The 26,434-nt window shown below is 37.6% G+C and overlaps 1 protein-coding gene across 1 annotated transcript in view; it reads left to right on the top strand.

Moving 5' to 3' along the window:
• Positions 1 to 26,434, top strand: part of LOC106872474 (glypican-5) — a 357,300-nt gene that overhangs the window by 157,663 nt on the left and 173,203 nt on the right. Inside the window, exon 3 of the mRNA XM_014919487.3 lies at positions 6,432 to 7,135. Coding sequence (XP_014774973.1) covers positions 6,432 to 7,135 — 704 coding nt within the window. The remainder of the gene's footprint in view (positions 1 to 6,431; positions 7,136 to 26,434) is intronic.

The raw sequence follows: 26,434 nt of genomic DNA, 5'->3' as shown, positions 1-26,434 counted from the left end.
ATTACTTGAGACTTGATTTGTGAGTCAAACTTTCAGTTTCAATTTAAAAAAAGTCAAAACCATATTCCCTATAACACATTGAGCACTCCTCTTATTCATTCGACTTAAAGTTATGTGCAAGTGGTGAGTGTGGGCGCATATATGTCTGTGCATGTATGTATGTATATATATATATATATATATATATATATATATATATATATATATATATATATATATATATATATATATACACGTGTCTGTATATATGTGTATATATGTAGTGTGTGTGTATATACATGCATATATATGTATAGATAAGTGTATGTAGATATTTGTGTGTGTATATATGTGTATCCATGCATGTGTGTGCATGTATGTGTATATATGCATATACACATACATATATATATAAAAGCAATCTCTAAATCTCTTTAATGGTACTAAACATTGAAGATCTGTCTTAGATATCTTTTGATACACACATATCAAACACAAAAATGCGATATCTGTTTATCACCCGGCCACCTAGTTTTGTTTATGTGCTCACAAAATAAACCTTATCTTTACTGCAGCCCTGTCTAACATTACAATTAGCAAATGTCTAATGTTATATTTAGCCAGTTCTCTCCAGTTGCTTTCTATAGTGGTTCGTTTTCTTCACCTAACATTGCGTTTAGTTTTTGTCTAACTCTGCCGATATTTGCAGGATTTATTTAATAATGATTGCTATCGTACCTGGTTGGGTCTAATTTTGTATCGGATGGATATGATTCCTTCTTGGGGGTTTTTTTTTCTTGTTTGTTTGTTTGTTTGTCTCTCATTCTGCATTTAGTTTTGTCTAATTCTATATTTATTTGTTTCTTTACTAATATCAAATGCAGCAAATATATCAGTCTGTATCTAGCCTGTTCTATCACCATCTAATACTATGGTGTTACCCTTATCATTATTATTATTATTATTATTATTATTATTATTATTATTATTATTATTATTATTATTATTATTATTATTATCATCATCATTTCTTGTTATACTTTTGTTTTCTTTGCTGGTGTTGTTTTTCTAGTTGGTGTTATTATTATTATTATTATTATTATTATTATTATTATTATTATTATCATTTCTTGTTGTTATACGTTTGTTTTCTTTGCTGGTGTTGTTTTTTAGTTGCTGTTATTATTACTACTACTACTATTACTACTAATACTAATACTACTATTAATATTATTTCTTGTTATACGGTTGTTTTGTTTGCTGGTGTTGTTTTTCTAGTTGTTACTACTACTACTACTACTACTATTAAGGTTGCAGAGTCGTTGGCCCGTGGGCAAAATGCTTTCTGGCATTTCATCCGTTCTTATGTTCTGAATTCAAATTCCACCAGGATCAGTTTTACTTTCATTCCTTTCAGGGTCGATAAAACAAGTACCAGTTATACACTGGGGTCAATGTAATCAACTTACCCCCTGCCCCCAAATTTCAGGCCCTTGTGCCTTTAAGTAGAAAGAATTATCATTATTATTATTATCATCATCATTATTACTACTACTACTACTACTACTACTACTACTACATGTGGTTGGTAAGCAAGCTACTTGTTCATTGTAAAAAGCCAACATTAAATATTTTTTAATTTCTTATGCAACTGAGCCCTAACGGGGGGGGGGGTTGCTGTGAAAGAGGTAGGACCCAGGAAAACATAGGATAAGGTGATGAATCATGATCTTTCGATGTTGGGTTGCATGGAGGCGATATCAAATGATGTCAAAGACTTTTGGCAGTTTGCTGTGCTTAAGAAGACTTATCAGGCCAAATGAAATCGTAGTCTTAGTAGTAGTAACAGCTGTAGTGTTAGTGGAGAGAGGATCTGGAGGGAAATAAGATGGTTTGGAGGGAGATAAGATGGTTTCGTGAATGTGGGAAGGTGTATGATGATAGTGTTGTTGTTGGTGGTGGTGGCAGTGGTTGGGGTGGTTTTAGATGTGGTGACACATAAAAAGCACCCATGACGGTGACAGCGTCACATAAAAGGCTGCTGTGATGGCAGTGCGTAAAAGGCACCTGTGCTTGGTGGCACTTAAAAGGCACCCAGTACACTCTGTAGAGTGGTTGGCAATAAGAAGGCCATCCAACTGTAGAATCTAATCTGAAATCAAGACTGGAGCCTGGTATAACTCCTTGGCTTACCAGTTCCAGCCGAGCCATCTAACCCATACCAGCATGGAAAACAGATGCTAAATGATGATGATGATGATTGTGCAGCTGAACAGAAGCAGCCACAAGCATACAACCACATTGGTGACACCCGTTGTTAGTCTTCACCTAATGACAAAAGCATCACCAGTTTTTACCAATGCTCGCTCTTTCTGTCAGCATTCACCTTGTTAGCAGAAGGTCGGCTGCATTAGAAAAGGTTCTTGCGGGAACTCGTTAGTACATTACTGGGATTTATTTTCTGTGGCTTTTTTCTTTTTGTTTGTTTATTTGTGTCTTTTATTTATTTATTTTCTTGGCTGGTTGTCAATCCAAACAAACTAGAAACAAATTCCAGAGAGAGAGAGAGAGAGAGAGAGAAAGAGAGAGAGCAAGAGACACAGAAAAAGACAGCACCATGTCCTAATATGTGTGCAAAAACCAAATTGGTGTTTGGGTGCATGCATGCTATTACGTGAGAATTCTGAGAGGGGAGGAGATATTGAAAGACATTTATTGTAACCTTCAAGTGTCTGATTTCAAAGACTAGGGAACGTGATAGCATATTGTGAGCATGTCTGTCTGTTTGTCTCTCACTCTCCCTCCCTCCAACCTACCCTCTCTCTTTCTGTACTTGTGTGTGTGTGTGTGTATATATATATATATATATATATATATATATGAGAAGATTGTTGGTGATTTTACCTTATTTTTCCTTATTTTTCTTTGGGCTTTTCTCTTTCCGACAAAGAGATGTGCTCGAAACATTAACAACTCTCTCTCCTTTCACCGAGCATCAAATTAATATATTTCTTGTGCAATTCTCCATGTCCATTTTGTACTCTGTTTTTTTTAAATATTTTTTTTGTTTATTTGAATTGCCTATACATACATACATATTTATGCACACACACACACACGCTTTGTATGTGTGTGTATTAGGAGCAATTGTGTCTATGCAACAACTACATACTGTTATATATTAACATTACATACACTGTAGATATCAAACATACGTATATAAACATATATATATATATATATATATATATATATATATATATACATACACATACATACATGTGCACATGCACACACAGTTGCATATATATTACATGTGCATGCATTCATGCATAGTACTACACATGTAAATCATAATTTACATCTTGCAGAACCCAGCCTTACTTCATGTTTACCATTTTCAGTTTTACATTCTTCAAATCCCATGTGAAATAGTCATGGATTTCTGTTGTTTGTTTGTTTGTTTTTTTTTGTTTTTGTTTTTGCTTTTTTTTTTTCATTTCCTAACAGAGAAATGGTTTTTAATCTTCCAACTCTAAAGTTGGAACTAAATTAACAGCACTGACCTTCAAAGGATGAATTGAGAAGTAGTGTAATAAGCTTCCTCTTCCAAGAAGAGGATTTTCCCACATAAACAGCATCACCGAATCTCTGCTGTGTTCTTCAGATCTTCTGCGCCACATAGTTAAAACCTGTTTTTTTTTTGTTTTTTTTATTGGAAAATTGGGGTGGGAGTTCTACGTTACTATTCCCCATAGAGCAGGAACCTCTGGAGTGGAGGCCATGTAAGGATTGGAAAGAGGAAGCAAACAAACTGCTTAAATGAAGATGGGTTTAAGAATTTTCTTTCTATTAATTTATCCTTTTCCTTCTGCTTGTTTCAGTCATCAAACTCTGGCCATGCTGGGGCACTGCTTCAAAGAGTTTTTTTGCCAAAATGGGGTCAACACCAGTACTTGTTTTTATATCAAGTCTGGTACTTATTCTGTCAGTCTCTTTTGCTGAACCGCTAAGTGACATGGAGAAAAACACCAACTTCAGTTGTAAAGCAGTGATGAGAGACATACACTGATACACACACACACACACACACACACACACAAAGATATATGTATACATGCGACAGGCTTCTTTCAGTTTCCTTCTCTTAAATCAGAGCCTGGTGCAGCTTGCCAGCCCTGGTCAAACCGTCTAACCCATGCCAGCATGGACAACAGATGTTAAATGATGATGATATCCACTCACATGTGTTGGACAGTTTGATGGGATCTAATGAACCCCAGGGTTGCATCAAACCCCAAAGTCAGCTTTGGTATAACTTGTATGGCTTGATGCCTACTCCCCCAGCACCAACCGGTCTACTGAGTGTTTCGGGTGCTTTCCCTGTGGCACCAGCACTAGTGAGGTCACCAAGCAACATGCAAGACAGAAGAACAAGAAAAGGGGGAAAAATTACCCATGACTATGTGTGGGTAGCTGAGACAGTGGAAAAGTAATTTTTATGCCAAGAACTAGCAGAAGTGTATCGCTTTAACGAATATACATGGCTACCCTGCATTTATATATTGGCAATTTAATTGATTAAGAAACTGGATTTTCATCGCTGAACGACAGAGTGCCACAACCATTTCTTTCTTAACCATTCCTTTTTTTTTAATATTTTATTTTATTCTTCTCTGACTCAGGGTGGAGGGGCAATATCTATAAAGTCAGAACTCTTCTTCCTTTATAGAAATTAATCTTCGTTATTGAAAGAAATCATCATGAAAGTTCTTTAACCTCAATCATGATTCTTTTTTTCTTTTTTTTTTGGTAACATATTGGCACTCTTTGTTTATTTTTCTTTTATTTCTTGGTACTACTATATTGGCACAACCGACCAACAATAAAAACTATTCACTTCTTTTATTCAATAAAGGTTCCATTGGACAAAACTTCATATTGGTTTTATTTGAGTTTTTTATTTTATTTATTCTTTTTTTTTCATTTCTCTTCACTCTCTCATAGATAGATTGCATATATATATATATGGATATACATACCTGTGTGTGTGTGTATAAAAAGAGAGAAAGATGCATATACACATATATATATATACATATATATATATATGTGTATATGCATCTTTCACATATATATGAGTGTGTGTGTCTGTGTATAAAAAGATAGATATTGATATATGTATGAATGTGTGTATATGTGTGTGTGTAAAGAGAAAGAAAGTTGCATATACATATATATGTGTGTGTGTGTGTGTGTGCATAAAAAGTCAGCTATACATAGATATTGATGTATGCATGTATGTATATAGATATGTGTGTATGTAGAGGTATGTATGCACATGTATATATATATATATACACACACACACACAGATGGGTATGTTTACATATGTTGTGAATGTGTGTGTGTGTGTGTATAAAAAGATAGATCTACATAGATATTGATGTATGTATGTAGATATATGTGTATTTATGGGTTTGTATGCATATATAAGGACATGTTTACATATGTATGAATGTGTATATGTATGCATGGGTATGTGTGCGTATATATATACACATATATTGGGTATGTGTACATATGTATCAAAGTATATATATATGTGTTTGTGTGTATATATGTGTATGTGTGTGTGTGTATACATACATATACACACACACACACACACACACAGATATTTCATATTTCCGAAAGTCTTTTGAACCATTATTGAAAGTCTGCAGGGTGATACTATTGATATAAGGACTGGCAAATGCAGTTGTGCATTGATTTTCGTTTCAGTCTTTACAGCATTACGCTTAATGCATTACTACAAGAGGGCAGAGATGATACAACATTGACATTAAATATTTTACACTAGTTAGTTGCCAACCTTTGCATGCCAAGTTCAAATCTTGCTGGAAGACGGTTTTTTTTTTTAATTCTTTCATCATCATCATCGTTTAACGTCTGCTTTCCATGCTAGCATTTGACTGAGGACTGGTGAACCAGATGGCTACACCAGGCTCCAATCTGATTTGGCAGAGTTTCTACAGCTGGATGCCCTTCCTAATGCCAACCACTTCGAGAGTGTTGTGGGTGCTTTTACATGCCACCGGTACGAAGGCCAGTCAGGCGGTACTGGCAACAGCCATGCTCAAAATGGTGTATTTTATGTGCCACCTGCACTGGCAATGATCTGACTCGAATGTCTTTACACGTGCCAGGAAGGCAACACTGGGCACAGGTGCCATCACGATTTCACGTATGTTTGTGTTTTATTTAAAAGTGCTATATTTTATCTTTGTTTTTGTATTTGGTTTGCAAGATTCTTTATGTGAATTTGTGTGTTGAAACAAATTTTGTTTATACCAGTGCATGTGTTAAATTATATTGGGATAAATACTCTCCCTTGACACAAAATTTTCATTTTTATTATTCTAAATATTTTTTTTTCTTTTCTTCAACAGATGATGTTTTGGCCCTGATTAAAAATTCAGAAAAGAATACCATGGGTCACTTGAGTGAGATATATCGAATTCCCTGGAGTGAGCACCACAAACCAGTGAACAAGCTCTTTGCAAGTTTGTTTGATTACGTGAAGCAGGGACAAGTTGAAATTCCCATCATTGTAAACGAATTCTTCGACCAGCTCTTGCCTCTTGTTTTCCGATATGCTGTCAATGATCCAACGGTGACCAACTACAAAGAATCGCTCAACGATTGCCTCATCAAGTTGCGTCGTCATTTGCACCCACAACCGTTTGGTACCTTCTCTCGTAAAATGGCTCATGAGCTCTCCACAGTCCTGTGGGCTGCCAGATCCTACCTTCATGCTCTTTCTGTAGTTTCTGACACCATAAACGCAACAAACCACCTGGATACAGAAGAAACTTGCAAGAAAGGAATTACCCAGATGTTGTTCTGTTCTCAATGCAAGGGCCATGTCGGTGTGAAACCTTGCAAGGATTTCTGCCAAGATGTCATGCACAGTTGCTTCAGCAAACAAATGGAGGTCAGCTATGAGTGGGACGAAATTGTTCGGTTGTTGCGCCAACTTACTCGCTATATGGTTGGACCAAGTGGTTTGGAATCTGTACTGAAAAATATAGACAGGGTTATTTCCGATGGCATTATGAATGCAATGGACAAAGCGCCGGAATTCACCCCAACGGTAAGTTTCACAATGTTCTTTTTTTCCCCATTCCATTCCTACTTTTAACTTCTTTGGGTCTCTGCTCCTCCCTGTCCTGATCTATAATTGTGAGATTTGGACACTGTCCAGGGCCCTTAGGAGCTCATCTGTACTCCTTTGGTACAAGGAAGCTGTGCAGGATGATCATTTACCATTTACTTGGAAACTGGGACACATCCTGTTCTTTAAGTGATTCAGGAATGCCAGCTCAGAATTCTTGGCCATGTTGCTCAATTTTCCGAGTTAGAATCTGATTACCATGTTGTCTTCACTGAGTATCTGGATGGGGATGGCTCATTTCGGTCAACCACATGCCACCTGTTCATGACAGATGAAGAATAATCTCATGAAGATGGAGACTGACTGGGAATCTGCAGGACAGGCCATCTGGGGGGTGTTGGGACATGTGTCATGCATCACTGAGCTGCAACAACACATGACCCCTGACCTGACCTGACCTCTTTTGACTCGAAAAAAATGGTTGAACAAATAAGGTGCTGGATGAACTACCTACTCACAGATAGGGGGTTTCACATCCAATGCTGAATATATTTTGCACCCGTTTTCCTCATATGTAACTCTCAGAAAAAAATGGTACATGCAACTAAAGTAATGAACTCTCTTGGAAATATAAGCTTTTCTGTTTTTATTCTAAATATATTGCGTTTAAGCCTTTAGCATTCAGATTAATTAACCTGTCAAATGTAATGTTTATTTATTCATTCATATTGTTTTAAGTTAATCATGCATTATCTCATAGCTTTGAGATTTCAATAATGTGATTGTTTATTTTTTAGAAAGACATTGTCAGGTAAGTGTGAGAGGCCAAACCTAGCTGGTTTGAACACAAAACAGGTAGAACATTTAGGCTGGATATGGCCTGTTTAAAAGCAAAACGGTTATTTTAGCTGATCATGTATATACGCACAAGTCTCTCTCATCTGGATTCACTGCAATGTAATAATGTATTGGAGTTTAACGACGTCTTATTAATTGATTGCTTAATTGCTATGGATTCATTCTTTGATGTTTATACACCTGTTCTCTTTACTGGTAAAATTAAATATGTCAATCTAATGACTCACTATTTTGTCATAGCACAGATGTAACCCTATGAGTGCTTGTGATTTTGTATTTTATCTCCAGTGCTAAAAATGGTTCCCCATCCCAGACTTAAGTGTTGCCTCTATAGTTCAACTCTATGTGGTCTTATAGCGTAATGTTGTGCAATTTTCTATTGAGTATATTTACTTTTTATAAAGTGCAACAAAAAATCCTCCTGGATTTAAAATTTCTGGTAAATGTTTAAACAGCAAGCACACAAGTGTGCACCAGTTCCCATCATGACAGGAACTGAAAAAAAATAAAGAAATAAAATGGTGAAAAATGGTTAACCCATGAAAACGAGTGAATCTTAATTTAGCAATGTGTTATCATTTGGCGTAGGAATGGAATGGAAGGGAAACACATGAGTGTCTACAAAATCCATTCACAGGGCTTTGGTCGGGCTGAGGCTATAGTACAAGACATTTGCCGGTGGGAGGGAGGAATGCAGTGGGAGTGAACCTGTAACTTTGTGGTTGGAAAGCAGACATCTTACCGCACAGCCACGGATCAGTCCCATCACTGTTTCTCAAATTTCATGGTGAAAAAAGATATCAAACATGTTTACACTACAACATATTTTGCTTATTCATATATCATATATTTCTTTATTCACCTTTCTTCTTTAGAGTGCATCTGTCATCACGAATGATGACAGCAACAACAATCGCAATGATGGCTGACAATAATAACGATGATGACGGTGACGATTTTTCTGTAATTAATGCAACAAACTTTACATCCTCCATTATCTGTCATCCACTTTACAATTGTTTCAACAAAGACAGATCATTTGCACTATTCCTACCCCGTTCCCCCCATGACCTCCTCCTCTCGTGCTTCAGACTGTCTCCATACCTTTCAGCTTTCCAGCTTTCATTCATTGTTAATAAGAGAGTAAAGCCAAAATAATAATGGTGCTAATAATAATAATAATAATTGATTCTTGTTTTATTGGCCACAAGGGCTAATATAAGTTAAAAACATGTAAGGACAAAGACAGGACGAAGGTTACAATGGGTTTTGTCCGAAAAGGTAGGAACGTTCGTCTAAACAGAGGAAGAAAACGGAGAAAGATATAACAAATAAAACTCCCAATAGGGGGAGGCGCTTTGGAAGGTTACACGTGAAAAAACCCATAAAAGCCACGGGAGCCTGGTTAGGAAATAAAAAAGGGGTATAGAGCCCCTTCTCCTTTTATATTACCCAAAAGGATGAAAGGCAAAGTGGATCTTGGGTGAGTTTGAACTCAGGACATAGTGATGGGTGAAATACTGCTAAGCATTTTGTCCAGCATGTTAACAATTCTGCCATTTTGCTGCCTTCATAATCATCATCATCATCGTCGATGTTGTCAGCGTTTAACGTCCACTTCCCATGCTGGCATGGGTTGGACAGTTTGACTGAGGACTGGCGAACCAGAAGGCTGCACCAGGCTCCAATCTGATCTGGCAGAGTTTCTACTGCTGGAAGCCCTTCCTAACGCCAACCACTCCGAGGGTGTAGTGGGTGTTTTTTACGTCCCACTGGCACGAGGACCAGTCGTGCGGTACTGGCAATGACCATGCTTGAATGGGGCATTTTATGTGCCACCTGCACGGGTGCCAGTCCAGCAGCACTGACAATGACCACGCTCGAATGTTATTTTTCACATACCACCGGCACATGTTCCAGCAAGGTGAAGCTGAATAATAATGATAATAATAATAATAATAATAATAATAATAATAATAATGGTTTCAAATTTTGGTACCAGGCCAGTACTTCAGGGGTGGAGGGTAGGTCAATTACGTTGATCCTAGTACTTGGCTGGTATTTACTTTATCAGTCTTGAAATGATGAAAGGCTAAGTCGGTGATAATGGTGATATAGAATGAGTGAAACAATGCAAAACACAAAACAAAACAAAAATTTCTAATTTAAAAAAAAAACAAAACAAGAAAAGGTAAATTAAGACTTCTCCCCATTCCAGCAGACTTTTCTGCGAGAGTCTTAACTGATTTCTTGCTTTTGTATCAAAGCTTTTAACAAACTGGGAAGCCAGATTGTGTGTTGCAAGGAAGATGAAAATAAGAAAATAAAAATTTACACAACTAGAAAAGAAAAGAAAAAAGTGCTGTAAAAAAAATTATAGAAATTAAACAAAATCCTTACCCCATTCCTCCCCCCATCCCACCCCCTGTCCTTCCTGTAAACTTCATAACCACTAAACACCTCTCTCTCTCTCTCTCTCTCTCTCTCTTTCTCTTTTTCTCTCTCTCTCTCTCTCTCTCTCTCTCTCTCTCTATCTTTCTCTTTTTTTGTCTCTCTCTCTCTCTCTGTCTTTCTCTTTTTTGCTCTCTCCCCTCTCATTTTTTCTTTCTCTCTCTTCGTGCTCTCTCTCTCTCTCTCTCTCTCTCTCTCTCTCTCTGCATCTCCCTTTCTCTTTGTCTTCCTTCGTCTTCTGCTCTTTCTTGCCCTCTCTTTCTCCTCTCTCCTACTCTTTTCTAACCATCTCTCCCACTTCTCCCTTCTCTCTTTCTGTCTTCTCTTTCTCTCCCTCCCTTTTGCCCTCTGTCTCACTCTCTCTTTTCTGCCTTTCTCTCACACTTATTCTCTCTTTATCTCCTCTCTCTCATCACTCTTTCTCTCTCCTCTTCTTCCTCTCTTACTGTCTCTCTCCCCCGTCACTCTCTGACTTCATCTCTCTCTCTCCCTTCTTCTTCCTCTCTCACTCTCTCTCTCCCTTCTTCTTCCTCTCTCACTCTCTCTCTCCCTTCTTCTTCCTCTCTCACTCTCTCTCTACCTCTCACCACTACTCAATAGCTAACAGTTACTTCTCAACAACACCTACATATTAACAAGGTTCTTAGTATTTCTATGCTTGTGTGTGTGTGTGTGTGTTATCTATATAGATATCTCTGCATGTGTATGTCCGTGTATGTGTTTGTGTGTGTGTGTGTGTGTGTGTGTATGGTTATGTATAACCACACTGGTATCAGGTTTATGTTTAAATGTATATACAAATGCTTTTTCCTCCATCTTTTTTTACCTATTTATGTCCATGTGTATATGTATATATATATATATATATATATATACGTATATGTGCATCTATGTATATATATATATATATATATGTGTGTGTGTGCGTGTGTATATGTGTGTGTGTGTATATATATGTGTGTGTGTGTATATATATATATGTATGTATATATATATATATATATATATATATATATATATATATATATATATATATATATATATGTGTGTGTGTGTGTAATGAATGTGTATACAACCTACAATTTTTGGAACTATATATTATATATTGCGAATGTATTATCTGTATAGATCTTATATTTATATAGCAGTTTATTCCTGTTAGAATTCACTAAGTGTGTGTGTGTGTGTGTATATATATGTATGTGCACACACACACATTTGTAAGAGAGAAGCAGAGAAATACATATACCAATGTGTTTATATACGAGGGAATATTGTATTTGCTTGTGTGGGTGTACTATATGCCTACACCTATGCATGTATGCATACATGCATATATATATATATATATATACATGTGTGTGTGTGTGTGTGTGTGTGTATATATACATACATACATGCATACAAGAAACCAGAGATATGTGTATGCATGTGTATCTGTATATGTGTGTGTGTGTATGTGGGGGTCGTGCAGGCGCACTCACAGAGGTGAGAGTGAGACTGTTTCATTCGAATACACCTTCATATTGTTGTCTTCCTTTCTGATTACGGCTCTTTCCCCTCCAGTTCTTCATTCTGTCTTTCCCTTCTCCCACCCTATTACTAACACACACACACTCTCTCTCTCTCACTCTCTCCCCCTCCTCTCTCTCTCTCACTCTCTCTACAGATCTGTTTAAAAGCAAGCAGCAGCTTCGCCAGTCAGTTCCTTATAAGTTAGAATTCCATACCACTGCTAGAGTGGAGATGTACACAGATACTGCTACTGCTACTGATGGTGACGACGACGACGACGACGATGATGATGATGATGGCAGTGGTGGGGAGGGTTATCGTGATGAAGGTGGTGGTGGTGGTGGCTAGAATAGTAGAGGTGGCAGTGGTGTTTCCAATGATGGTGGAACTGGTGGTGGTAGTTCTGATCATGGTTGTGATGTTGATGATGACAATAGTAGTTGTGGTGGCGGTGGCTTTGGAAATGGTGAGGAATGATGGTAATCAAAATGATGATGATGATGGCAGTGGTGGTGGTGATAACGATGATGGTGATTATGATGATGACGATAGGTATAAATAACTTCTCTGTGGCCAAATCCTCACAGCACTCGGTGTTTATAAATAAATAAATCCCTTTCTCTCTTGTGATTAACTTATACACATCTTTGTATGTGTTCATGTGTGTATTTATATTATATGTGTGTGTGTGTATATATGTATATATATATATGTGTGTGTGTATATATATATATATATATATATATGTACATGTACACAAGTGCATATATATGTTTGTTGGGTATGTTTATATATGTGCGTGTATATATATACACACACACACATATATATATACACACACATATATATATATATATAAACTCGCACATACATGCATAAATGCACCCATTTTACTTTTTTTAACCATCTATTATCTGAAAAATTGCTGGAAAGAGATGGTGGGAGAGGGGGAGTGTGGTGAGAGATGCAAAACCCAATCTATGTCTGCAGCCCCCCCCCCCCGCCATCTACCCGCTGTTTATCTGCTCTAATCCAACACCACAAGTGTATATGAAATTTATTTTTGTGCTTAAACTTTTAAAACATTTCCCCCCACCAAGGAAACATGAGTCTCTAGGTGGTCATGAGAATCTGTTAGAAACAGCAGCTAAATCTTTTTTGAACTGCACACTAGAAAATAACATGTGGCATAATTGCTTCATGTGGTACTGGGTTTTCTGTATATAAGATAAAACAAATAAGGTGGTCGTGGTTAGAAGGTCTGTGATCAGTAGTGCTCTGCTAGATTGCAGTGGTAGTGACTGACCTAGTGTTAAACAAAAATCACTAATCAAACATCTTCCATGTTTTTTTTCAATTCCCCTTTTGTTATATCAAAACAAGGAACATCCTGGAAATGTTTACGCAGTGGACTGGCAACAACCGTCACCGTTTAGTTCAAATTGTCTACAGAGATTGTTTACAAAGATTTTGCAACATGTCGTGAAGTGTGGACATGCTTTCACAGAAGACAGCAAACAACCGTCACCGTTCACTCATTGTAAACAATGGCTTTGGTAACAAACAAATCTGTACACAGAGTTCAACTGGGCCCCACACAGGCCCTAACCACTTCCATACATATATAAAATGGTCAAAGGTCATTCCCTCACCATAGGCTCATAAGGCTGGTTTCTTGGATTCTGTGGAATGAAGTGTTTTGCTCAAGACCACAATGCATCACTTGGTCCAGGAATTGAAACCACAATCTTATAATCATAAGTACAACACAATTAACCACTACGCCATGTGCCTATATATATGCATGTATGTGTGTGTGTATGTGTATATATATTTATATATGCATATAAACAATACAAAACTGGGACAAGAACACAAAATATCCAGACAGTTAGGTGATACAAGAAAGGGACAACAAAACATCTGAGCTTTCTTTCCTCAGTCGATTTCCAGATTATCTTTGCAATTTCGGCTGGTTATACTTGAGATTGCTCCAATCTGGCCAGCCCCAAGGAAAAAAATAAGCTAAGAGCATTAGATTCCTTGACAGAAAGCAGCGAATGTATACGCAAACAAGGACGGGGAAAAAAAAAAAAAACGAGAAATGTTACACAAATACAAATGCAATTAACAGGTTATATATATATGTATATATATATATATATTTATGTATATATGTATATGTATGTATATATGTCTGTATAGACAATAAGAAAATGGAGGAAAAATAACAATAAGAAGTGTGTCTTTAAACACCTCTAACTTATACCTATATATATATATATATATATATATGTATGTATGTATATGAGTATATGTACATGTATATATATACATAGGCGCAGGCATGACTATTTGGTAAGAAGCTTGTTGCCCAATCACATGGTTCTGGTTTTAGTTTCACTGCGTGGCACCTTGAGCAAGTGCCTTCTATAGCTTGGAGCTAACCAAAGCCTTGTGAGAGGATTTAGTAGACGGAAACTGAGAGAAGCTCATTGTATATATATTTATTGGTCTGTGGGCTTGTGTCTGTGTTTGGTCCCCTACCATTGCTTGACAGCCGCTGTCAATGTTTTTATGCACACCCGTAAACTAGCGGTTCAGCAAAAGAGACTGATAGAATAAGTAATAGGCTTACAAAGAATAAATCCTCAGGTCAATTTCTTTGATTAAAGCCCTTTAAGACTCTGCTACAGCATGGCCACAGTCAAATGACTGACATAAGTAAAAGAGAAAAGAATATATATATATATATATATATATATATATATATATATATATATATATATATATATATATATATATATATCATCATCATCATCATCGTTTAACGTCCGCTTTCCATGTTAGCATGGGTTGGACGATTTGACTGAGGACTGGTGAAACCGGATGGCAACACCAGACTCCAATCTAATTTATATATATATTTATATATATATATATATATATACACACATATATATATATATGCTCATACACAAGCACGCATGCACACGCCTGCATCTATATCCATATACACACAAACTTATTCCAACCACACACCATGTCCAAAACACACACACACACACACACTAGTGATTGTTAAATTCAAAGAATCCCCCAGAATCTGTCTGGGGGCACCATTTCTTATCCCACCGTTCCCTTTTTTTTCTCACCCCCACCCCACCCCACTCATCTCTAACCCACACGACTGTAAAAATAAAAAGAAATAGGAACGCTGATATAATATTAATAGCGAGTGTAGAAAGAAACAGGAGAGCTGGTGGGGTGGGGTGGGGCGATGAAAGCGTGTGGGGTGGGTGGGTGGGTGGCGGAAATGGTAAGCAGAATTCCAAACACTGTTATTCTCTCTCTCTCTCTCTCTCTCTCTCTCTCTCTCTCCTCTGCCTTATTCCCACCCTGAACACCATACCTCACTCCCCCTCCTCCCCCCACACCTCCGAAGTATTCTTTGACTGTCAAGTGATGTCATGAATTTGATCTCCTTCGACAGTCTTCTATGTCATACTTCAAATAGAAAGCATATGGTTCCTTCTCGAAAGAATGTGGCAACTTTGGTTAAGTTGGAATCCATTGAAACACCTCTTAGTTTGTTCCTGTCTTCTAGGATTCTTTTGTCTGCTTTCTTCTTCTTCTTCCTTGCAACAGCCCAGAAGTATGTTCTCAGACTCTCTCACACAATCACTCACACACACACTCCTTTCTTCCTTTCTTTCTGTGTTTCCTTCCTTCCTTCCTTTCTTCCTCCCTGGTTCTCAGAAATCATAGACATTCATAAGCATCCTTCTCCCCCGCCACCCCTTCTGCTGAAAATGAATACAAACAGCGTCGCTTGCATGACGATGATGCTTGTTTACAACTGTCGTGTGATGCCAAGGCAAGGGCATACACACACCCTCATCATCATCATCATCATTTAACGTCCATTTTTCCATGCTGGTATGGGTTAGATGGCTTGAAAGAAACTAACAAGGCCAGAGGCCACACCAAGTTCCATAGTCTGTTTTCGGCTTGGTTTCTACTGCTAAATACCCCACCTAATGTCAACCCCTTAGCAGAGTGTATTGAGGGCTTTTTATGTGGCACCAGCACAGGTGCTTTAGACATGGCACAATCACTGGTATGGCACGTTGTATTCTTGAGCAAAACACTTCATTTCATGTTGCCTCAGTCGACTCAGCTGCAAGTGGGTTACCCTATGATGGGAATAGGCTCCCGATAGGCTTCCGATCAAGGGGAATGTTGGCTTGCTCACCTTGCCAGCAAGTTGGCATCATTCGAAAGGTAAGATAATGTAATGCGCATTGTGACCAATGATGTATAACCACATCCAATGATCCAGTCAATACCATGATACATATGTTTATATATGTGGAGGCGCAATGGCTCAGTGGTTAGGGCAGCAGACTCGCGGCCATAAGATTGCGGTTTCAATTCCCAGACCGGGCGTTGTGAGTGTTTATTGAGCGAAAACACCTAAAGCTCCACGAGGCTCCGGCAGGGGATGGTGGCGAACCCTGCTCTACTCTTTCACCACAATTTTCTCTCACTCTTACTTCCTGTTTCTGTTGTACCTGTAATTCAAAGGGTCAGCCTTGTCACACTGTGTCACGCTGAATATCCCCGAGAACTACATTAAGGGTACACGTGTCCGTGGAGTGCTCAGCCACTTGCACGTTAATTTCATGAGCAGGCTGTTCCGTTGATCGGATCAACTGGAACACTCGACGTCGTAAGCGATGGAGTACCAGCATATTTCTATATATACACACACACACACATACGTATTTATGGGTCCAACTAAACCCAACTGTTACCCTAGCATAGTCCCTGTAATGGTTAGCCCTCAACATTATATTTTCTTTACTCAAGGTGGTGAGGTGACAGAATCGTTAGAATGCCAGGCGAAATGCTTAGCAGTAGGCATTTCATCTGTCTTTATGTTCTGAGTTCAAATTCCGCCAGGGTCGACCTTGCCTTTCATCCTTTTGAAGGTCAATAAATTAAGTACAAGTCAAGTGTTGCGGGGGTTGATGTGATCAACGAGCCTCCTCACAACAAATTCCAGGCCTTGTGTCTATAATAGAAAGGATTATGTTCTCCTTACTCGTGATGTAATACATTAAGATTTGACATCATACATACATGGTAGTGCTGACTTTGAAAGAACAGATTTTTTTTTTTTTTTTTTGCAAAAAGAAATAAAAATTAGTTTTCTTCTAGGCTAGACACTACAATTTTATTAAATACAAGCTGTTTATTTTTAATTTTATCTATTGAGCAAATTACATTTACTTCGAAGTAGAATAACAAGAAATGACAAAAAGAATTTTAACGCTGTTTCTTTTTATTCTTTGCAAAAAAAAAAAAAAAAGCCATAATAGAAAGATGTTATACAAATAGAACAAACAAAATAGAAATTTTTGGAAACTATTCTTTTTACAGAAATCTTGTTCTTGGCATTCAACTTTTGAGAAAAAGAAAAATATTTTAATGAAGAAATATCGTTATTTATACGAAACAAAGTCTCTTTTATTGGTCTGATTTTTGTTTGTTTTTGTCTTGTTTTAGTCTTGAAGATATCTCAAGATGTTAATTGTGTTTGTTGTTTTTCAATCATTGTCTCTTATACTCAACTCATTTTGGTAAGGATTGCGGTGAACGTAAACAATGGTTGCTTCGACCCTGATCACATGTTTGATTAAAGATTGAGGATGTAATCATACCTTTGATTAAAGATTGGGGACGTTAGAAAATCATTCGAGCAAGGTCGTTGCCAGTGCTGCTGGACTGGCTCCCGTGCAAGTGGCACGTACAAAACACCTTTTTGAGCATGGCCGTTGCCAGTACCGTGTGACTGGCCCTCGTGCCGGTGGCACGTAAAAGCACCCACTACACTCTCAGAGTGGTTGGCATTAGGAAGAGTATCCAGCTGTAGAAACTCTGCCAGATCAGATTGGAACCTGGTGTAGCCATCTGGTTTCACTAGTCCTCAGTCAAATCGTCCCAACCCATGCTAGCATGGAAAGCAGACATTAAACGATGATGATGATGATGTGATCATACCAGTTATGTTCCAGTTATGACCACCCCATCCATTTTTAGGTGTATGTGCATCCACATTATACAGTGCACCTCTTTTTGTTTGCTTTTATACCCCAGAGGGTAGAGTCTAAGTTTGGCTGATGTTGGCACAATCCTTAGAGTCAGACAAAATGCATTTCAGTATGAAATATGTAGACATACATCACCATCATCATTAAACAACTTTTCTATGCTTGCATGGGTCAGACAGTTTATCGAGGTAGATTTTCTATGGTTGGATGCTTTTCCTGTTGCCAACACCTATTTCCAAGCAAGATAATATTTCCTATGGCTAAGCTAGCAGAATCGGTAGCTTATCAAGCAAAATGCTCACTGGTATTTCATCTGTCTTTATGTTCTGAGTTCAGATTTCATTCGGGTTTAACTTTGCCTCTCATCCTTTTAAGGTTGATAAAATAGGCACCAGTTGAGTACTGGGGTCAATGTAATCAATTTACCCCACACCCGAAATTGCTGGCCTTGTGTCAAAAATGTGAAATCAATATTTCCTATGGTTGGACATAGTTTTATTGCAATGCAGGAAACAAACAACCTCGCTTGTATCACAGTGATGCTCATCTACGATCATTTTGTGACGCCTAGACTAGGATACACTTTAACACACATACATGCACACACATCAATACATAGTTATAAAATGAACTTCTTTCAGTTTCCTTCTACAAAATCCACTTACAAGGCTTTGGTTGGCCCAAGGTCATAATAGAAAATACTTGTCCAAGGTGTTGCACAGTGGGACTGAACCCAGGACCACATGTTTGGGAAACATGCTTTTTAACCACACAGCCACATCTGTTATTATTATGCTACACAATAAAAACATAAACAGAAAAATTCTAGGCTGTGGTTCCCTTCTTGGTTTGGGTTTAATTGTTATTGGTCGGAACTGGAAGTGTTGGATCTGTATGAGTCACCAGCTGCAGAAGACGATACAAGAATGGCATCAGAAAAGGAGAGAGTAGAATCTAAAAAAAAAGAAATTTAATAGCAGAATCCTTGAAACCACTCTTTTAGTTCTTTCTCCAGTTTTTCACATTATAGAAATAAAAGGATCCATGCTGATGTCTCTGTGCCATTTACTGTCCCCAAACCAAAAAGAAAATGGAGAAGAAACGGGGAAAAGAAGGGACATCATTTGCTGATGCTGCGAGATTCTTTAGTTTGGTTGGAGGTTTAGGAATAAGTGACGGACTTAGTTGATGCATCATTCCTAAATTATATTAACAGCTTGTCACTCGTCTGTCATACATTATCACAGAGAACCAACAACGCTTCTTCTTCTTCTTCTTCTTCTTCTTCTTCTTCTTCTTCTTCTACTTCCAATTCTTCTTCTTCCAATTCTTCTTCGTCTTCTTCTTCTTCTCCTGCTTCTCTTCCTTCTGCTTCTCCTTTTCTTCCTCCTACTCTTACTACTCCTGCTTCTCTTCCACCTACTCCTCCTTCTCCTCCTACATCTCCTCTCAATCTCCTCCATCTTCTTTGTCTTGATTCTTCTTCTTCTTCTTTTCCCTTTCTTCCTTCTCCTCCTCCTGCTTCTCTTCTTTTGGCTTCTCCTTTTCTTCCTTCACCTCCACCTCCTTTTCCTTCTTCCCCTCCATCTGCTTCTTCCTTCTCCACCTCCTCCTCCTGCTTCTCCTTTTCTTCCTCCTCCTACTCTTACTACTCCTGCTTCTCTTCCACCTACTCCTCCTTCTCCTCCTACATCTCCTCCATCTTCTTTGTCTTGATTCTTCATAATCTTCCTTGTCCATTCAGTCTTCTTGCATCTTCTCTCCTTCACCCTTTCCTTCTTTTCCTTTGCCTTCTTCCTCTTTTCTCTTTCTCATTTACTTCTTCTTCATCTTCTTGTTCTTCATCTTTTCTGTCACCTTCCCTTCCTCCTCTTCCTTTTCCTCCTTGTAAAATGACACATCCATGTAGCACCCTGGGCTTGATCCCCAGTCATTGAGGTTCCTTGGTTGCCCCTGGCTAATACTCTCTTCCTAACAAGACAATTTTGTTATTTCATTTCTCATTAATCATATTTGTTTATTTTTTTAAAATTATCTATATATGTTTATGTAAATCCCCACTGCTCTTTGTCTTTGTAATGTCTTAAATATGTTTTTGGCCCTTGTGGCCAATAAGGTATTAATAATTTTGAAACTGGTTCTCGAAAGAGATAAAGCTATAAATGATAACATGTAAATACTGCAGAGAAAAAAAATCAGTCTTATGATGTGAACAACATTATTATTATTTGGCAGCGAGCTGGCAGAAACGTTAGCACACAGGGCGAAATGCTTAGCAGTATTTCGTCTGCCTTTACGTTCTGAGTTCAAATTCTGCCGAGGTCGGCTTTGCCTTTCATCCTTTAGGGGTCGATAAATTAAGTACCAGTTGCATACTGTAATCGACTGGCCCCCTCTCCCAAAATTTCGGGGCTTGTGCCTAGAGTAGAAAAGAATATTATTATTGTTATTATTGTTATTATTATTATTATTATTATTATTATTAATATTATTATTATTATTATTATCTCTAAGTAGCCGTCAGTGGTGTTGGCTTTATAGAAAACAATAGTTTTTGTGTTAGATGATGACTTAACGTTTACAGCAGTAATACATCAAAATTTTCCGAAACACACGCAGACACACACATGCACATACCAGGCTTCTGCACAGTTTTTTTTTTTTTTTTGCTATTGTATTCCATTCAAAGCAAAAGGTATAGATCAACGAGGAGTTTCTGTCTGTTTGTCTATGTCTGTCTACCTCATTAGATGTGTGTGTGTGTGTGAGAGAGAGAGAGAGGAGAAAGACTGTAGTATTTTCCATGAATAAAATAAAATGGTTTTCATTTATCCTAAAAAAAACAAAATCGATAAAAAAACATACATGGCCACAAGGAACTATCATCTTTCAGAAATGTCACCAGCTGAGCAAAAGACATTGTTTGACAAGAGTCTGGCTCTTCGTAGACTTCCTGCAAGTTCCATCAGCTTAAACCTACTCGACCCTTCCCTACCTCGCTTATTTTGCTGGAAGATACTGTTCATGCATATTTATCGTCTGACTAAACAGTTGATGAACGGGTTAGAGAATTGGTCAGACACCAATCATGAAATTTCATAATATACATCTAAACATATTGATTAGTTACAGGATTCGTTAGAATCCAGGCACATCAGCATGTAGGAGGCCAGAAGTGGCTAGGTGCAATAACATAGGGTTTACAGTGAAGGTATTATGTGTTGATAGGATACTGTAGATGTGTGAGTGTCAGTTCCTATTTAAATGGAAGATCTGAAGGGCTGGTTGTAGGTGCAACATAGGTACATAATAGGGAATAAATGTGGTATAAAAAAAGAACATAAATAAGGTTTAAAATTCACAACAGCTGTTTCGGTAGTATTTTATTGGTGTATTTCATAGATTATACCATGGCGTATAATTCACCATATGGTGGAATATCTGCTATGATGTTATCTGTGAATACATCAATAAAATTCTACCGAAACATCTGTCGTAAAATATATTCAACCACACACACACACACACATATAATTATGTAACATCTGTCTTTGTGCTGGCATGGGTTGGATGGCTTGACAGAATCCAATTAGCCAGAGGATGGTGTTGAGGTCCGGTGTCACCTTTAGAAAGGTTTTTGTTGCTGGATACCCATCTAATGCCAACCATTTCACAGAGAGTACTCTACCTCCTTTTTCGTGACACCTGCACTTGTGCAAAACCAAAGAGGCTCCCTCAACTGAGTGAGGTTGAAGTAGAGGGAGAAGTGACTTTATGCTAGTTGTCGAGAGGTTAAAATATATGAGACAGACTGGCACAGATGTGTATCAGTGTGTGTGTGAAAATTCTAATATCACAACAAATTGTTTCATAACTTAAAAACATCTAAATATAATAATATAATAGACATGTGAATATAATATAAATTATTTACATGCTTTTAAGTTACAAAACAATTTGTCGTATTACATATATATATATATCATCATCATCATCATCGTTTAACGTCCGCTTTCCATGCTAGCATGGGTTGGACGATTTGACTGAGGACTGGTGAAACCGGATGGCAACACCAGGCTCCAATCTAATTATATATATATATATATATATATATATATATATGTATATATCTTCTGTCAGTTTGCCATCCAGTGGGACTGAAGCTTCACAGAGTTGTGAAGCAAGCTTCTTAACTACACAGATTTCAAGTTTTTGTTCTGATGAAGGACTAATGACCAAAACGTTAAGACACCATCTTTTTTCTATCTAATGCATCAAGCTAATACCAAATTTGTCAACCTTGTTCTTACTGTGCAATTCTTTCTGATGTTTATTGTATTTACTACACACACACATGTTCAGACACACACACATACACACACATTTGTATTTGTACTTTTGTCTATATTTGTTAACTCTAGCTTATTGTATCTTCGTTAGTGTACTTTTACTGTGGCAACGTAGGGTTTTCTCTTTAACATTAATAAATATAATTAATATAATTATTCCTCTCATCTCCAATATAGCGCCAGCTACTTCCAAAGCATTCCACTGCGATTTCATTTAATCCATACCAATTATCTGACTTTTAGGGCAAACCAACACACACACACACACAGGCATTGCAGATTCTGTAATTGCTACTGTAATTAACAATAGTTGCTGATCCTTTGAACAAGCAATCCATATCTCATTATTTCCACCAATCCAGTCATACCATCTACCTCTCACCAGCATTCCTTCTGTATCTCACCCCTAAGTTCCATTATGAAGGGAATTTCTCAAACTCTTTATTCTAGAACTGTTTCTTTGTAAAAGATCTTCCATGACCATATTTTCCTTCAAGACATTATTAGCATTCTCAGCAGCTAGTTCAGTAAATAAATTAATGATGTGCTAATTGTTTTGTTTAAGCGGCATTATGAAATATAAAATAAATCTATAGATTTCAACCAACATTTGTAAATTAAGCTGAAATAAATGGACAAGGCTGGTTTCATTCCTATTCAGTGATCTCATCAGCAACTGAGTATCCATCCATTACTATCCCAAAGAGCACTTACACATAAAAATGCGCGTGTGTGTGTGTATGTATATATATATATAGTCCATTATCAAGGGCTCTAAATAGGCGAAACTGATTTGCATAAGTCATGCATTTTGGCAACTTGTTTGACTTATTATTTAAGTTTGCTTTTATAAATTAAACTGAATAAATACATATGTGGGACAGTTGTAAAATGAAGTTTGTTTTCTGAGGGAGAGAGAGTGGACAGTGGTCAAGGTGAATCTCAGATGCGGCAGAATGCTTGTCAGGAACTTTGATTTACTCTTGACCCTGCGTTTATTTCTCGTTGTCTCATGTGTGCACATGTACTAGTGCGTGTCTGCGTTTGTGTGTGCATCTCAGTTGATGTAATCTTTTTGCGATTGTCAAATCTTTAAATAGACCCACTCTCTGTCTCCCTCTCACGCACACCCATTCACTGTCCTTCTTTCTCTCTTTCACATACTGTTTTTCCCTCTCTCTCTCTTTCTCATCCTCTCACATAGTGTCGTTCTCTCTCCCTCACACACACACACACAGCTTTTCACTCTCTTACCCTCCCTGTCTCTCTCTCTCACACACACACACATACATACGACCGCTTTCTTTCACACTGTCTCTCCCTCTCTCTCTCCCACCACACACACTCTTACTCTGACTTTCTCTCACACACATACACATACCTACATTCTTTCTTCCTCTCACCACTACTCATGTCTCCATGCCCCTCCCCTACCACCTTTGACATTTCTCAATAAACCTCAGTTTCTACTTATTTATAGTTACCCTTTTTATTTTTGGTGCTTTTTTTTTCTCTTTACTTTTTACCTTACAGACTTTTTTATTCTGTAAATTTTTTTTTTGTTGTTGTTGTTGATCTGACAAACACTAGAATTAATTAAAACAAACTAACGACTTAAAAAGGACTGCAATAATAATAATAATAATTATTATTATTATTATTATTACCATTATAATTAACGACGAATAAAAGTAATATGAAGATGGCAGAAATATATTTCTCATTATTTATTTTTGAATTTTTTTTTTTCTTTTTGACAATATCTTGGCATTTCCAATTTCCATTATCAGACTTTACAACAACATCAGCAAGAACAACAACAATAATGATAATGTTTTGGTGAATCTGAGAGTTTCTAGAGAAAATGCTGTTGTTATCATTGACACAACCCTTAACCTCTTACTACTATTATAACTGCTGCTGCTACTACTACTACTACTACTACTGCTGCTGTTAATACTACTGCTACTACTACTACCACTACTATTGCTGGTACTACTACTACTACTACAACTACTACTATTATTGCTGGTACTACTACTACTACTACATCTACTACTACAACTACTACTACATCTACTACTACAACTACTAATACTACAGCTACTACTACTACTACTACTACTACTACTACTTCTACTACTACAACAACTACTGCTACTACAACTACTACTACTTCTACTACAACTACTACTACTAATACTACTACTGTTGCTGCTGTTATTGCGACTACTACCACAAGCATCACCACTGGTGTTGGTAGTGATGATGATGATGATGATAGTTGTGGTGGTGGTGTGTTTTTGAGTTTTTTAAAGAATTTTTATTTTGTTCTTATATGTTATTAAAACAATGACTGAATGAAATAGACCCCTCAGTACCCAACTGCTACCCTTTTAATCCACCCCAGAAAAGTATTGAAGTTAAAAAATCTCTCTTCTCCAATAAATATTGACCATTACAGTTCATGGTCTTAATCTGAGAAATTCTCTTCACAACTGACCGAAGCCTGGCAGTGGTGGGGGTGGGGTGGTGGTCTTGGTAGTTGTGATGGTGGTGGTGGTGGTGGTGGTGGTGGTGGTTGTGGTGAAGACTGTTTTAGAAGCTCGCTTCCCGACCACATGGTTCTGAGTTCCAGTCCAACCTTGGCCTTGTGGGTGGATTTTATCGATAGAAATTGAAAAAAGCCCATCATCTGTTTGTGTGTGTGTGTGTGTGTGTGTGTGTGTGTTTGTCCCCATCGTCACCAAATGGCCAGTGTTGGTGTGTTTACATTTACGCCCCTGTAACTTAGTGGTTCAGCATGAGACACCAAGAGAATAAGTTGTAAACTTTAAATATATATATATATATATATATATATATATATATATATGTATATATACTGGAGTTGATTCATTTGACTAACAAATTCTCTAAGGTGCTCCAGCATGGCTGCAGTCTGATGACTGAAACAAAAGATTTTTTAAAAGTCAATATAATGACAGTAGCTTCTAATGGAATCGGAAGGGAGGAGGTTATGTGAAGCGAAGCAATATCAACCAGGAATTGTAACAGTAAATCACAGACTGAGCTCTCCTGTAATTTGATACCTCTTCAGTAAAGGAGATTCCATGTGGTCCCTTGGCCAAGACTGAACTGTGAAATGGGTCCACTTGTGTAGGTGTCTTTATGTAGCAGCTTGACTGATCTGCTAGCAATAGCAACCAAATCCCGCCCTCATATATGACAACCTACTATTTTAAGGAATGTGTTTGATTTGATAATGTCATCCAAGGTGTTGGTCATGGCCAGAAGCTCTTTGATCACATGTCTGATAAAAGGTTAAGCAGACACAGCAACAAAGCACACCTGTGTGATTTGGTAATGCCATCTAGGGTGTTGGTCATTACTGGAAAGTCTTTAATCACATTTCTGACCTAGGGCTAAGCAGCAATAGTAACAAGAAACTTCCATTTGATTTGACGATGTCATCCAGAGTGTTGGTCGTGGTAGGAACGTCTTTGGTCACAGGTCCGACCTAGGGTTAAACAGCAACGATGATAACAACATCTTTTGTTGAAATAAGTCTAAGGAAGTCTTGTGGTCACTTGCCCTGCTAGAAATAGCAGTCAATTGCCCATCAAATTACTTCTATCTTAAAAAAAAAAACAATAACAAGAAAGGCATATTGGATAATATAGTGCCAGTTGAACAAGATGGGATGGTCGTGGGTGGATTAGCTGTGATTAAAGGATAGATCTGCTTTGTGAAGGGATTTGATCAAGCTCCAAACTATAATGACTATTATCAAAAAATGATAATGATAGAGATAATAATGTTTGATCGTTGTAATAATTTTAGGGGTGGTGGGCATGGTGGTAGTGGAAGGTGGGGGGGGACGGTAGTGGTGGTGGTGGGAGCCATGGTAACTGACATGGCAGTAATTGTGGTGATGGTGGTGATGGTGGTGGTGGTGGTGGCTGGCATAAAGGGTGATTGACATAGTG

Source organism: Octopus bimaculoides, chromosome 8 (genome assembly GCF_046866305.1).
Source record: "Octopus bimaculoides isolate indiv1 chromosome 8, ASM4686630v1, whole genome shotgun sequence".
Classification (NCBI taxonomy): domain Eukaryota; kingdom Metazoa; phylum Mollusca; class Cephalopoda; order Octopoda; family Octopodidae; genus Octopus; species Octopus bimaculoides.
This window is presented reverse-complemented; position numbering and strand designations above follow the sequence as displayed.